Here is a 15367-nt window from a genome sequence, read left to right on the forward strand (position 1 = left end):
CAACGACGAATAAATAAATAGATAGATATATAAATAGATCGTATTTTCTTTTGACTCGTTTTAAAACTTTATTGTGGTAATATACAGCAGTTGCCTTGTGCTGTGTAATTAAAACAGTTTGTAGTTGCGTACGTCTGCCTATTTTGACCAGGCACCACAGAGCCACCCGGCTCGTCCTGTTTACTCGAGCCAGCTGCTTTTTAAATCTCCTTTCGTAGTTTCGAGGAAACTTTTTTTTTCCTTAAGTAAAATGAGTCGGATATTACGGTTGCTGTGTTCAGAGTGCTTTAAGTCAGGACGCGAGAGCTGGAGAAGAGGACACAGCGTGTTAAAGTGTAATTCAGCCGCAGCGTTAAAGTTCAAAGTAAGCAGTTTAGTTTGTTTTTGTTACCGTTGGCTCCGCCCACTTTTTTCCCCCAAAGGGGCAGACTGAACATTAAAACTTCTCAGATGAAAACTGTTACTTTTATTCCTGTATTAATGTAAATATGTTGATCATTTTCTAAACATTTGTAAAGTTGTAGATAAACATAATTTACATTGTCACATTTCATTAAATCAACAGAGCTAACACTTTCCATATAAAAAACAACAATCAAATTATATTGTCATGTATAAACATTCAGTATGGATTTTTTTTAAGCATACCAGTTTTCAGAGTTTATAAATTTTGTTTTGCAAAGCACGATTGAAAAATTATTAGCACTCTCACAATTACGAGGTGGTATCAAAAAGTTTTGAGACAAGGCTGTACGTACAGTCACAGGGATCACTGACCTTCATAAGTCGGTGTGCCAAAAGACTGTGTTCATCGGGAGCTGGTGCTATTCTGACTATGAACGTTACCATGTCAACTATTTCATTATGTGTGAAACTTTGCAAATCCGCCACAGAAACGGTTAACATGATGTTGCAACGAGTCGTTCACAAACATCACTGGAAGACGACGAGAGATCAGAAAGACCTTCAATGAGCTCGACCCACGAAAATGTTGAAACCATTCAGAAACTTGTGCATGATGATCATCAGAGAAGATCCCACTACATTGCTGCCATTGTCGGTGTGTCATACTAAACAGTACAGGCAATCCTCACGTGAGATTTGAAACTGTTGCCGTGGCTCTGCCAAGTGCTGACAAGGCTGCTGACCCAGGAGCAGAAGGAACATCTAATCGAAGTCTGCTAAGATCTCCGTCTCAGCGTGCCATTTATGACGTTCCGGTGACGAAACTTGAGGACAGTGAGATGAAGCATCAGTCTTCACAGTAAAAGAGCCTGTCTCTCTCCACGACTGAAAAGCAGGCACGCAGCTCGACCGGATGCATGTTCATCGTCTTCAATATTCGCAGCATTGAGAATTTGTCCCCGGGGGCCAGAACGAATTTTCCTCCAAAGTTTTAAGGCGTCTGAGGAAGGATGTATGACGAAAGCAACCAGATCACGATATTCTGGAAACTTTTTTTATACCCCCTCTTATATGAATTTAATAGGAAAAGGACTTTATGTACTGTATATAATAAATATATCATATATAAATATATCTTGTGATCTTTAAAGTTTTTTAATGATAAATAATGAAACTTTGTTTTTCTTGACAGAATTTTCCATTGGATCAAGTTAAATTATGGTTAGGATCCAAAGAATTGTTGCTGTCACAATCACGTGTCCTCTCCAGCAAACTACCAAAAGGTATTATTATTTATGTTGCAGAATCCGTAAGGTCCTACATCTTAAGTATTTAGAATTGTTATTGCATTTATCGTTACAATGTTTCTGTCATTTATTTACAGGGTTTGAGAAGTTCTTTCCAAAGAGATCAGGAGCAGAACCCAGAGGTAAATCAGTCTAAAAAACTGTGTTAAAACATTAAAAAAAAAAAAAAAAATCTTTGTTGAGCTGGGCGACTGGATCTTGGACAGACTCGGTGGATAGTACTATCCGCTTCTACTGCTTGCATGATCCCACAGATCCCCATGACTGATTAGAGCCAGGATTGATGTGAGAGTGCTAGAGATAAAGTACAAAGTTTTTCCAGTACAAAAAAAAAAAATGATGGGACTGCCTGCCTTACGTCTGAAACGCTGGACTCCCAGGAACTCCTTTAATGGCCCAAACATGTGCCAGATGGCTTGGAGTGAGGTTAGGACTGTACGGGGATGTGGCAATAACTCCCAGTCGAGTTCTTGTATTATTCGTCATCTGTGTTACCCTCACAGAATGTTTATGAGAACAACTGCAGTGGGATCAGAGCCACCTCGGCCAAGATGATGTACTGTGGTCAAGAGTCTGATCACCGTGTTTAAAGTCTTTTCTAAATGTCGATCGATTTTATGCCTTCATATATGAGAAATTTCACAATTCTTGGGTTGACTTAAACCTTTAAAATATGTGGTTGGAATTCTCAGTGATAGAAAATAAATAAAGCATTTGTTATATTTGCTGAATAACCTGCTTCTGATAATAACAGTAATTTTGGTTTATCACACCACCATGTGGTTGATTATTTTTCTGAAACAGCATACCACAAGTGCATCGTGTCTCTGTATTTTGTACATATGATAAGTTATTCTTCTTTCATATTGATTGGTACAGTGACATGTGAAACATTTCTAAGTGAGAACTGACTCAGATTATGTCTCTTAGCAGAGAAATCCAGTGACCCGGAGTCCCAAAGTAACAGAGGAGGAGCGGGAACAGGTGGTGGTGAGAAGAAAGAAGATGGCAGTCGGTGGTCTCGAAGTATACGAGTAAATATCCCTGTTTTAATCACTTTAAGCTGACTTTGTTGTGCAGTAAGGAAAAATGTTCATAAATAAATCTGGCGTTATATTGTAGAGTGCAGGTGTACGCTTGTCTGTAGGATGAAACATAATAATTCTGTTAGTTGTGCCTCTCATCAGTGAGGAAGGCAGCCGTCTGAATGATTGTTAATGTAAAGCAGTGGTTTTTATACCTGTAAAGCATAATAAATAATATTTCTAGTAAAAACTGTCAACATAATTTTGTGCTAAGAAACATGACCAGGGTTATGGTTAGTGTTCTGCTCTTAATAGCAAATTGTCTCGTTTCATAAATCGGTATGCAAAACTGTTTGCTATGCATTTCTAAATTAAATAATGTTAACTTTAACAGTAAAATAATGAATAACAGATAATTGCCCTGATAAAACAATTTCCTCATAAAGAATTGATGGTTGTTTAAAAACAGTTAGAGGTGGGGCGCCATGGGTCTGCGTGCATGAAGTCTGCATGTTCTCCCTGTGCTTGGTGGGTCTCCTCTGGGTACTCCAGTTTCCTCCCACAGTCCAGATTGGGTAAAATGACGTTCCCAAATAGCCCGTAATGCGTAAATGTGTGTGTAAATGTTAACCGGAAGTCCTACCACGATTGTAAAAATGAAAAAAGTGAAAAAAATCCAATGTTCATCACTGGCCTCCATGGTCTCTGGTTGGACCACAGAGGTTCCTAGATGGATGGAAGGATGAACTTCATTACTGTACTCAAGTACATATTTCACATATTTGATGTTTAGATAATAGTTTTTACTTTTACTCCGCTCAAAAGTACAGGAATAACAAAATATATATTTTATTATTATTATTATTAATAATTATTATTATAATTATATTTACTTAAATACATTTTTGCATTCGTGGCGTCACCTAAGGACAGTGGGGTGTAGTATTTGAAGTAGGAATTTCGCCCACGTATAACATTGCAAGTACTCATCCATCCAACTTCCCTAACTCTAATGCTCTTATTCCAAAAATGTGGAAAATTGGTTGTTAGTGCAGAAAGTGTCTTAAAAATCGGTAAAATGTTTCTGAGAAAATTACAAGAACGTTGTTGCTGTTCTGTGCCAGTAACTGAAATCCTGAAGTGTTGTATTCCTCTTACACAACAGACGTTTAACGAACTATCTAATGTTGTCTCACAACAACTACTCATCCATGGTCTCACATGCATTCTAGAGGGACAGCATGTACACAGCCATTCCATCACCAGCTTTTTAGGTTTTTTTCCTGTTAAAGTAATGACATGAAAACCCTTGAAAACTCTGCAATTTTGAAAACTGTGATATTAAAGAAAGCTCTGATGATGGAGACTTGTTACATAAATACTACATAAATAAATGCCATCTTAAAGAAAACTCTACAAGGAAGGGAATTAGATGAAAGGCAATAGAAAGGGACTTAAGCAGACATTTTGTAGCTTGCAGTTTCTCCCTTTCACTTTTTAAAAACTTGTTAGAGCAACCAGATCTGATAAACCTTGATTTCTGATTCTATAACAGAGAGACGTCCCGTGGGACGAGAAGCAGTTCTGGAATGTCCTTTTTGCAGGAGCTGGGATGCTGGTGATGTTTCTTTATTTACACCACCGAGATAAAGGAAGAGAGATATCATGGAGAGAGTTTGTTAATTACTACCTCGCTCAAGGCCTGGTAAGACATGATTAACTACATCTAAAATCTAACAAAAATGGTGAATGGATATATCCGTGTGATGCAGAAATTTTGAAATTATTGACACCCCTCAAAACAGAAGGTTGTGGAAGAAATGACTAAACAAATCACTCTCTTAATAACTTGTTTAATGTATGAAAGAGTATGTGGCAAAATTTTTGACACCCCTGAACAAGTAAACACTAATATATCGTTTTCTTGATTTGCCTTGATGTACAATATTTTTTATCCTTTTTGTTGCTTTTAAACAGATGACCTAAACTCATCTGTCTGTGTAGTGCACAAAGAAATACGGTCGTCAGCTCTTTTAGTAGGGCAGAGGTGAAACAGATTCGAAATCAAAAAATTTTGTTAAACATTACAGGAAGAGACTCTGTGCTGGTGTTAGGTCCCGGAGTGAGGAGTCGGTGAATGTTAACTGCAGGGTTGCAGATACTTTTGAATCCAGCATTTTGCAAAAAGATCCAAAGTAAAACTATGCATCATATCTACATTTTTTGCTAAAACTTTGAATTTCTCGAAAGTCATAATTGCGTAGTGGTTAGCACTGTGCCCACACACCTAAAGGGTCATGGGTTTGAGTTAAGCTTCCGGGTCTGTGCACGCGAAGTTTGCATGTTCTCCCCGTGATTGATGGGTTTCTTCTTGGTTCTCCGGTTTCCTCCCACAGTCCAAAGACATGCAGATTAGGCTAACAGGTTTTTCCAAATTTCATGAGTGAGTGAGTGCATGAGTGCATGCTTGTGCCCTGTAATGCTTGCCCAGGGGGGACCCTGCCTAATGCCTGAACTCCCCTGGGATAGGCTCTAGGCTTCCCATGACCCTGTACAGGATAAGTGGTGTGGAGAATGAGTGGGTAGTGCTAATTGCATGAATTATTTATTTTATATAGTTGTATTTATTTTAAAGAAGTGTGCCAATAATTTTGGAGGGGACAATTTTGGGGTTATTAAAGGATTGTGATGTGAGGGAATGGTTTCTGTGCAGGTTGAGAAGCTGGAAGTGGTTAATAAGCAGTATGTCCGAGTGTTTCTTTCCCCCAACGTCAACACGTCAGAAGTGGTGAGTCGGACATCATTTAACCGTACTGCCATACCGCTGAGCCGTTTGTGTACAGAACCAAAACTCTAATATACAAGACCGTAATGCACTGTGTGTTCTGACTCCTTTCTGTTCATTGATATATTGTTGTACAAGCCTTGAACATACAGTATATTTATTTCCTCATCATGTAGAGTTATCTGTGGTTTAACATCGGTTCCGTGGACACATTTGAGAGGAATTTGGAGCAAGCAGAACAGGAGCTGGGTTTGGAGGATCTACGCAAGCTGTCGGTGCTCTACACCACCGAGAGTGATTGGTAGGTCTTTGGTGTCGCATTTGGAAATAGTATTCTTTGTTTTCTGCATGAGATTTTAGCTTAATAGCCAGCTGAAAAGTAGTGACACAGCGCGACTGAAAAGTTGTCTACTTCCTTTCGCCCAAAACACAGTATTGGTGCTGATTAATTTTTTTTGTTTTACATATAATATAGAAAATGTGTGTGCCAAAGAAGTTACTTCTGAAGTTTTATGTAACATGGAAGTGACCAATCTTGCTTCCCTAAAAATTTTAAGTTGATAATTTTAGCCGTTTTGGAGAGATGATTTTATATATGCCCCGAAAATTGCCATTTTTCAGTATTATACGCTTTAAGCAATAATCATTTAAAATGCAAATTATTCATTATTTTATTGAGTATTGATACTAAAATTGGTGTAAGCTTCGAGAATCATATGACCTGTAAAAATAGCTTAAATCTAAAGCAGTTTTTAGTAAAAGCCTAAAAAGCAACCATGTCTGTAACCATGTCAAATTCATGTTGCAATATCTGAACAGTTTGTGCATTTTAAAATAATCTACTTTTTCAGCTTTATGTCTTTTCATGGGAAATCTTCTATATAAATATAAATCTTTCTAAACTTATTGGCCAAGCTTCATCTGAAAGACACTTAAGATCATTAAAAGATTTAAATTCCAAAACGTTCCGGACACTACGGACATAAAAGGGCATGAAATTGTATTTAGCAAATATATATATATTTTTTTAATCTAATAAAAATATAAATGTGTTACATATTTACAAAAAGCGAAGCATGGATTGGGAGATAAGAAGCATTAAGTATTTTGAAAAATGGTATTCTATGATCCTATCTGAAAATAAAATTAATAATAAATCTGAAAAAGTTTTTGGTGAGACACTTTTTAGCACCGATACCAATATCTTGGCCATTTCTAACACGTAGCCATTTTGCTAATGTGATTAAACACATTTTTTGTCATTTACTTTACTCGTCCAGGTCGTTCCTCGTGATTTTACTCCCATCCATCGCGCTGCTTGGTTTGGTCCTGTTCAGCTCGAGACAGTGGAAGCCTGGAGGATTGCAGCGCACGCGAGGAAACAATATCTTTAGGATGACGGAGACCAAAGCGAAGATGTTTAGAGACAGTGGTAATGTCCGGCTCAAGGACATTGCTGGCTGTGAAGAAGCCAAGCTGGAGATTTTAGAGGTCGTAAACTTCCTGAAGAGGCCCAAACAGTACCAGGAACTGGGTGCCAAAATTCCAAAGGTATAATGCGCTTTATGATGGGTTTCATGTTTGTATTATTAACCTGAGATTTGTCTCACAGCTTTCATCCTCATAGCATGTTTTATTTACATATCACAGTTATGTCTTGTTCCACCTTGGTTAAATACCTATATGTGTTTTCCATCAGACAGAAAGAATTTTACGGTCCATGCACAGTACAGGTAGTCAGTGCAATGCAGTTTAGCGTCTACCAGAAGTGCAAATAGTAGTGTATATTTATAAAATAAAAAAAGGTACCAAATTACCTTTTGTTTTTGCGGCTTACATTAGCTCACAGTAGGGTTTTTTATAGTAAACCTTCAAAATGTGCCCACAGGGTACTGTGTTAACTGGTCCACCTGGGACAGGAAAGACCCTTCTGGCCAAAGCGACTGCTGGAGAAGCGGGAGTTCCCTTCATAACGGTCAACGGCTCCGAGTTTCAGGAGATGTTTGTCGGTGTAGGAGCAGCGCGGGTGAGAGCTGTACCGTTTTATAATACTTCATAATTAACTACTTGTGTACCAATCAGAGGTTAAAATTTATTCATTTAATTTTATTAAAAAAAAAAAGATGGTTAGTTAATTATTATTTCAACAACAGTTTCAGTGGCATCAGCTTGATAGTGCTGTTAAATTCTTGAGCTGTGTAAGTGTAAGGCAGTGAGTAATCTTTAGTTACGGTGCAGGCTGTAATAGCAAAATAATCATCAACTGGTTAGTGTTATGTCAAACATGGAGTTCAGCCTCCCTTCTCAGAGCTTTTTATTTCTCTTATATGATCGGATTTTCTTTCTTAAAGACTGATGCTTTGTGCATTTTCGTAACGCTCACATAAATTGATGTTATTATCTATGGACCTCCTAATATATCTTGAAGTCATAAATAAGGTGTGCCATTATTTAAACTGCTTTATCTTTATGTTAAGCAGATCCTGTGTATTTAATATATATTGTCATGTGCAAGGCTTTTAGTTCCAGCTGTACGGGTTGCTCTTCTTATTCCCATGTGTTTAAATCCTGTAGGTGAGAGACACGTTTGCGTTGGCCAGAAGACACGCCCCCTGTATCCTCTTCATTGATGAGATTGATGCAATAGGCAGGAAGAGGGGCCAAGGGCACTTTGGTGGGCAGAGTGAGCAGGAGAACACACTCAACCAGCTGCTGGTGGAAATGGATGGTATGTTCAAACTGGGTTTAAAGTAACAGTGGTGGTAGTGTTTACTCTGCTGGCCTCTGCTGGCCACAAGGTGAACTGCAATTTTATTAATAACTGACAAGTCAGTTCTGTTTTTTTAATCAACTCTTCTATGATCTATATTTAATTAATTTGACTGTTTTAGTCCTTTGTTTTATGTGTTTTGTTGTACATTTCACATATCAGTCATACCCATCATGTATTTATGTGACACCTTTGCAGCGTTTAGATGTTATGACGTAATGACACTTGTGTAGAATTTTAATATGAATTTCCAGTGAGATGCTCAGCGTCCTGTTTCTTACGAAAACACAACAAATAAGCTGCAGTGATGCAATAAATTATAAAAAAACAGCAATGCTTTTTATAATTTTTATTTCTTAATTGTGATATACCCTCTAATTAATTAATACATAAATCTGCAAAGTTTCATTTCAAATATAGTTGTTGAATTATATTATGCGTGATTTCCTTATAATCAGTTTAGTCAACAGATTTGCTTTTTTGTGCTCCTCATTGTCTCCAGGATTTAACAGCAGCACTAATGTCGTGGTTCTGGCTGCCACTAACCGCGTGGACGTTTTAGATCCGGCACTGTTGAGACCTGGACGTTTCGACAGGCATATTCACATAGGTATGAATTCCTTACCTCACTTTGTAGGAAGCTGGACTTGTGAGTTGGCTAGATCACGTATTGTAGTTTATTACAAATATACATATTTTTTCAGTGTACATTCTTAACAACCGAAATGTTGTCGTTCCTCTATATTCCGAAAACATAGCATATGTGCTAACTATGCAAACGTTGGTAGGAAACATAGCATCCTTTGTGACAGGAGCAAATTATTTGTTAAGTTTGTTTACAATTATTAAAAACCTATAGGTAAACAAATAAATAAAGGAATAAATAGCACCTATGCATCGTTATAATATCGTATCGGGTGCTCCCTGGTGATTCCCATCCCTTTAACACGATTATGTTAAATGAAATTTTTAAGTAAAATTAGAGACTTAAGTAGAGACGTATCGAAATATTAAATAAGTGTACAAATGATAAACATCTACAGTGGAACCTTGGATTATGAGCATGATTCGTTCCGGAAGCAGGCTTGTATATCAAAACATTTGTAAAACAAATCGAATTTTATCATAAGAAATAAGAAAAACTTAAATTATTAGTTTCACAGCCCCAAAAAATAAATACGTAGAAATTAATTAATACAAAATATAAAGTAAAAATAAAACGAATTAACCTGCACTTTACCTTTTAAAAAAAAGTAAAAATAAATCCCGACTGATTAGTGTTTCCGTTTGTGTGGAGCTAACGTAAGAGGTTATTATTTGAGTTTCGCATGCACATTAATGGAAACACTGCCTTATTGGGAAAATTCGTTATCGTTAATGACACTCGCGGAGCGCATATTAAGAAAGTAAAAAGGATGAAGCATGCAAATATTTATAAATGTATTTTTTAGAATTTTTATTTAATTTGATAGTTTTTTGCAAACCATGAGTGATTGCATTTTTGGAAACAGATTGATTATGGGTTTTAAAATTTTCCATGATTTCAGTCCTTCAGATATTCACGTTGTGTATTTATCATACATTATTGAACGGATAAATCTGCATTCAGGGGATTTGCCCTATTTAACTCTGGCGTGAGTTCCGTACTTTAAAAGCCTTGTTTCTGGAACTGACCTTTTGCTTTAGATACATTTCTAAAGACAGTAATAACTTTTGGCTTCTCCAGAAACACTCATGCATCATGTGTGAGTTTTCCTGGCGAGCGTCCTCCCCTCTCAGACATGTAGAACTGATTTAGGAAGCAATGTGGTCCAGCTGTACCATCTCAGCGGGGATTGCTGTCATGGTGTTGGAACGGCCTTCGCTCTCCACTGCAGAGAGCTTTTCCCACTTTAGTGTGAGAGAATAAAGGGAGAGTGCGGGCGGTAGTGAAAGTACATCTGTTATTCCTGGAGGGGTTTTGTAAACACTGGGGCTCTTGTGGACTTCAGGGGCAAATGCTTCTCATCATCTTCATCTGGGTGGTAAAAAATTCCCTCCTTTCTTTCTTTTCTCTCCACTTTCAATGTCCCAATCCTTCTCCTCCTCCTCCTTCTACTTCTGTCTCCGTGTCTGTGTCTGTCTTCCCAACGCAGGACCTCCTGATATTAAAGGCAGGGCTTCGATCTTTAAAGTGCACATGAGGCCACTGAAGCTGGATTCCAGTCTGACCTCAGACAATTCAGCAAGAAAACTGGCTGCTCTTACACCTGGCTTCACAGGTAGGAATAAAATACACACACAGCTTTTATTTACTCCACATTTTACCTGGTCATGAGCCGCTCATCAATATTTCGTCATCATTTATTTATATATATAAAAAGACAATGAAAGTAATAAAAATTAGAATAACAAATTATATATATATATATATATATATATATATATATATATATATAATTTTTTATTATAATTTTTATTACTTTCATTGTCTTTTTATATTAAATACATGTTTTATTTTTCTTGTATTATTGAACTTTTTATTACTATTTGCTTATTTATTTGTTTAATATGTGAAAATATTGCTCAGAAAATATAAAATATTGAAAAAGTATAAATATAATTAAATGTATTTGAAGAAAAATTCCAGTAAAATAATTAAAAAAATATATTAAATAAGAGTTTTTCTGTCTTCATGATAAACTGCATTAAGTAACTCATTCAATCCCTAAAACAGATTTGTTCTAGTACTAATAAAATATTCTATTATTTTATTTAATATATATAAAATTATTACTACTAATATATACAGAAATGTGAAATTTTTTTTTAATTTTCAAGGTATTTTTTCAAGCAAAGATGGATTTAAAAATAATTTGCTGAAATATGAATGAAAGCGGTTTTCCTAAAAAAAAAACCCATTATAGTTTATATAAAACTTCATGATTAAATATATATTCGAATTGCAGTATCAATAAATATTATTACAAATCCATTTATTATCAAATTATGATCTTTAGATATTCATTATTATAATTAAAATAAGGGGCTTAATATGCTTTTGAGATTTATACATATAAGAACTTTCTTAATTTATGTTAATACAGGGAAATCAAAAATTATTGTGAGAAAATTCAATTGTTAAAAATGAAGAATATTATTCTCCCAAATATATATTTGTATATAAGCTTAAGCTTGAACTATTTGCATGTTCTAAAGGGTGCCAGTAATTAAAGCGATAAATGTATACAGCTGTGCTGTATACATTTATCACACAGCCGTGTGAGGGTTACGAGTCAAACCGTCTCTCTCATCAGGGGCTGATATTGCAAACGTCTGTAACGAAGCAGCTCTGATTGCGGCGCGGCACCTCAGCCCGGCCGTGACCTCCAAACATTTTGAGCAAGCTGTAGAGAGGGTGATCGGAGGTCTGGTAAAGAAGACGAGGGTTCTTCAGCCTGCCGAGAAAACCACCGTGGCTTACCACGAGGCGGGCCACGCTGTCACAGGCTGGTTTCTGGAGCACGCTGACCCTCTGCTGAAGGTACACACCAAGACTGATTATAGCAGTTAGTTTTTTTAGAAAATAATTTTCTTTACCAGACAATTTTTTTCCTCTCATTTGAAGATCAATAAGACAAAAGCAGACAAATGTTAAACAAATGCGTCCTTATTGAAAAGTTCACTGTGATGAAGATTATTATTATTTTTTACATAATATTTTCTTATTTGCGTTCGATTATGTAGACATTCAGCATGTAATGTTACTGCATATACAGTCAGTCTGTAATTTTAATTATATTTGAATGAAAGCAGAACTGATATCGGAGTTTCTGTTATGAAAAATGCATGAGCTTTTCCTCTCATTGTGCAGTTGTCCATCATCCCTCAAGCTAAAGGACTGGGCTATACACAGTACCAGCCTAAGGAGCAGTACCTATTCACGCGCGAGCAGCTTTTTGACAGGATGTGCGTGATGCTCGGAGGGCGTGTGGCCGAGCAGGTGTTTTTCGGCAAGATCACCACCGGCGCTCAGGACGACCTGAGAAAAGTCACACAGTCTGCCTATGCTCAGGTAACCACTCGTTTACCTTGTACAGCTCCTTACTCTGTTTGAATTCCCTAAACTCAGCCTTGTTTTTTTCCCCCCCTTCACCCCACACACAGATCATGCAGTTTGGTATGAGCGAGTCGGTGGGTCAGATGGTGTTTCATTTGCCGCAGCAGGACGAGCTGGTGTTGGAGAAGCCTTATAGTGAGGCCACTGCTGAGCTCATAGATCAGGAAGTGCGTTCTCTCATCAGCAAGGCCTTCGAGAGAACACACCAGCTCATCACCGAGAATCGAGAGCTGGTGGAGAAGGTAAGACAATGAGCATCTCTGTAAACTTAATCCACCTGGAGTTAAGAGTGTAATAATGATGGAAAAATTCCCTAGTGTCCATCTGGCATCCCAAGTTTCTAACTGCTTGTTTGCTGCTTGTGTTTGTCACAGGTCTCGGTTCGATATCCTGTTACCATAACAACCAGAAATATCTCAAATAGCTAAAATTGACAGTGGTGTGATTTTCTGATTTGAATAATAAGTCATGTCTTTGTTCAACTTTAAATAACATTAATTTTAACGTCTGTGAGGCCAGTTATTAACAAGCCTCCATCGTTAAATTAGTAAAATTCAGGAGAATAATACCAGAATTTACATATTTATTAAAATTATATACCATAATAAATGGTACAATTTAGTTTTCTATTTAAAAGATGTAAAAAATAATAATAAGTTAATAAGAAAAAAATGCAGCTTAAGAGATGCTTAAGAGAAAGAACGCGTGAAGATCCTTTGTTCTAAAGAATGCTTAAACACCGACACTGGAGACTCCTTCCTTAACCAGTCAGAATGTGTTTGATTCAAAGCTGTATAAACAACATCAGCGTGTTTTAAGATGATCTTGGCATTCAGTTTTAGCTAATAAGTGTAATTTCCTCACTCTCAGGTGGGGAAGCGTCTCCTGAAGAACGAAGTCCTGTACAAAGCGGACATGGTAGAACTGTTGGGCCCGAGGCCGTTTGTAGAGAAATGCACCTATGAGGAGTTTGTGGATGGGACTGGCAGCATCGACGAGGACACAAGTCTGCCCGAGGGGCTGAAAGACTGGGACAAGGACAGCGACATGTCTCAGGATGAGAGCACGGCACACAAAGAGTTTATATACCTGTAGCATGGATGGAGCTCTGTGGAGCTGGATGAACATTGGAACAGGTGAAGGATCCCAATCAAGGGCACTGATTTCAGATGTTTTAAGGTTCGTATGGTAAGCAAGTGTTTTCCTGACTGAGACGAGGACCTGAAAAGGAGGTCCAAGCTAAAACATCAAAGTATTAAAGAAGACAGAGAGATTGGGTTTCTGTCAGATCCTGCTCGGGGCACCTTTACCCTTATGAGATCAGATTTCAAAACAAGGAAGGTGGCACGTGACCAGCATCAGAACCACATATAAAACCAATTAAGCTTAAAAAAACAAAAACAAAAAAAAAACTGTCACCTCCCCCCTGACATTATGTACAATTTTACTAGTATCCATAAGCAAGTCCATCCATAATAAATAAGCAAGTTAAACCACTGCAGTGGACTAATTATAAATTTATTAGCTGCCCCACTGGGTGAAAAAGTTTTTTTAAAATAATGTAATAACATATAAGCTTGTTATCTAGTTAATTAGGAATTATGATCATTGATACAGGCTAAGGGAAATAAATGCCTGTTTATAATTACTATTTATTTCTAACACTTTTTATAATGTAGCACATGATGATGATAATGTTACTGACCTTGACAAAAAAAAAAAAATCAAACAGAGTGTTGTGGAGTCCTCTTCCGTCGTACAGAAAACCTGTCCTAGCCGGCGTCTAAATTTAGGAGTAAAGTCACTGGTACTTGTACAAAACAAAAAGATCACCTGTGCACACTGATTAAAAAAAATAAATCCATTCCACATCTCCTTATCCAGGTCGCTGTGGCTGATGTGTGTAGTGCAGCAAGTGAAGTGGTGCTTTAGGGTCAGTTTCTTGTTTATGCTTTGGTATAAACAAGTATATTGTTTATACTTATACTATAAGTATAAACTAGTTTATACTATACATATTTTACTGTAAGTTGAGCTCAGCAACTTCTGAATGCAGTTTTTGCCCGTTCCAAAAGTTTCAGTCATTATGCAGCAAGAAAACACTGGATTTGTTTATTAAAATTATGATTATTATAATTATTATTTTTTACAATTGGCATAATTATTACATTAAACAACCATTAAAAGTAAAGATGTAGCCTTTGGCTGTTGTTGGAGCACCACTGGAGTAAGGACAAAATAATTTCCCTTTCTCTACAAATAAAATGTGCAATAGAGCTATTTCATCCACTAGGGTGCAATATTTGGTCATGAACCTATTGAGGTACATTATGGAATGTTACTGAATTGAAATGTATGTAAGTGTCAAAGGGTGTTCAAGTTAAACCCGGACTTGTGATGACAGCAATTCTAAAGTCCCAGTGTGACACACACACCTACATATAGAAATGTTTGCATTACCCTTAATGAGCGGTTGCAAACTTTTGTGCAGGGTATAATGTTTGTTTTAATAAATTTTCTGGTTTTGTAAATAAACTGTACAATTTTTTTTTCCTTATAAGAGGGATACAAACTTTTGCACTCAAAAGCACTGTATACTTCTTCTTGTTTTTATTGTTGTTTGTTTCTTTAGAGACTTTTTTCAGATTATGCTGAAACACTGAACTAAATGCAGATGTTTTTCAAGAGCGGATTGTGAAACACGGTTTCCTGCCTGGTTTATGTGTCTTTTTTAATCTTCGGTTAATACTGATGACATTGTACCGACTCTGTAGCATGCAGTTTGGAGCACTGAAGCAATTTGTAATATACTGAACACTTACGAGCCGTGAGACAGTCTGCTCTTCACATCTGTCTGTTGTTCTTTGTTCCTAAACACACAGTTTTTACAAATGCTTTACTTGAATTTCGAAATTAAAAAGATTGAAATTGACTTGTGTTTTTTATTTTTAATGTGTGAATGATTCTTGACAGAAC

The 15367-nt window shown here is 36.8% G+C and overlaps 1 protein-coding gene across 2 annotated transcripts; it reads left to right on the plus strand.

Annotated features, from left to right (window-relative positions):
• The first annotated feature begins 166 nt into the window (after nt 1-166).
• LOC128527828 (AFG3-like protein 1) lies at nt 167-15323 on the plus strand. Of its 2 annotated transcripts, none has more exons than XM_053500438.1 (16): nt 167-364; nt 1598-1688; nt 1790-1834; nt 2643-2746; nt 4293-4442; nt 5451-5525; nt 5699-5823; nt 6803-7073; nt 7411-7548; nt 8097-8250; nt 8795-8902; nt 10428-10553; nt 11589-11815; nt 12146-12346; nt 12439-12633; nt 13262-15323. In XM_053500438.1, the coding sequence occupies exons 1-16, from the start codon at nt 251-253 to the stop codon at nt 13484-13486; spliced, it is 2349 nt and encodes a 782-aa protein (XP_053356413.1). In that variant the 5' UTR covers nt 167-250; the 3' UTR covers nt 13487-15323. The 2 variants fall into 2 exon arrangements, with proteins under 2 accessions (XP_053356413.1, XP_053356414.1); XM_053500439.1 differs by having other exon boundaries at nt 2646-2746.
• The last annotated feature ends 44 nt before the right edge of the window (nt 15324-15367 follow it).

The sequence above is a fragment of the Clarias gariepinus genome, chromosome 7 (genome assembly GCF_024256425.1).
Source record: "Clarias gariepinus isolate MV-2021 ecotype Netherlands chromosome 7, CGAR_prim_01v2, whole genome shotgun sequence".
Taxonomy (NCBI): domain Eukaryota; kingdom Metazoa; phylum Chordata; class Actinopteri; order Siluriformes; family Clariidae; genus Clarias; species Clarias gariepinus.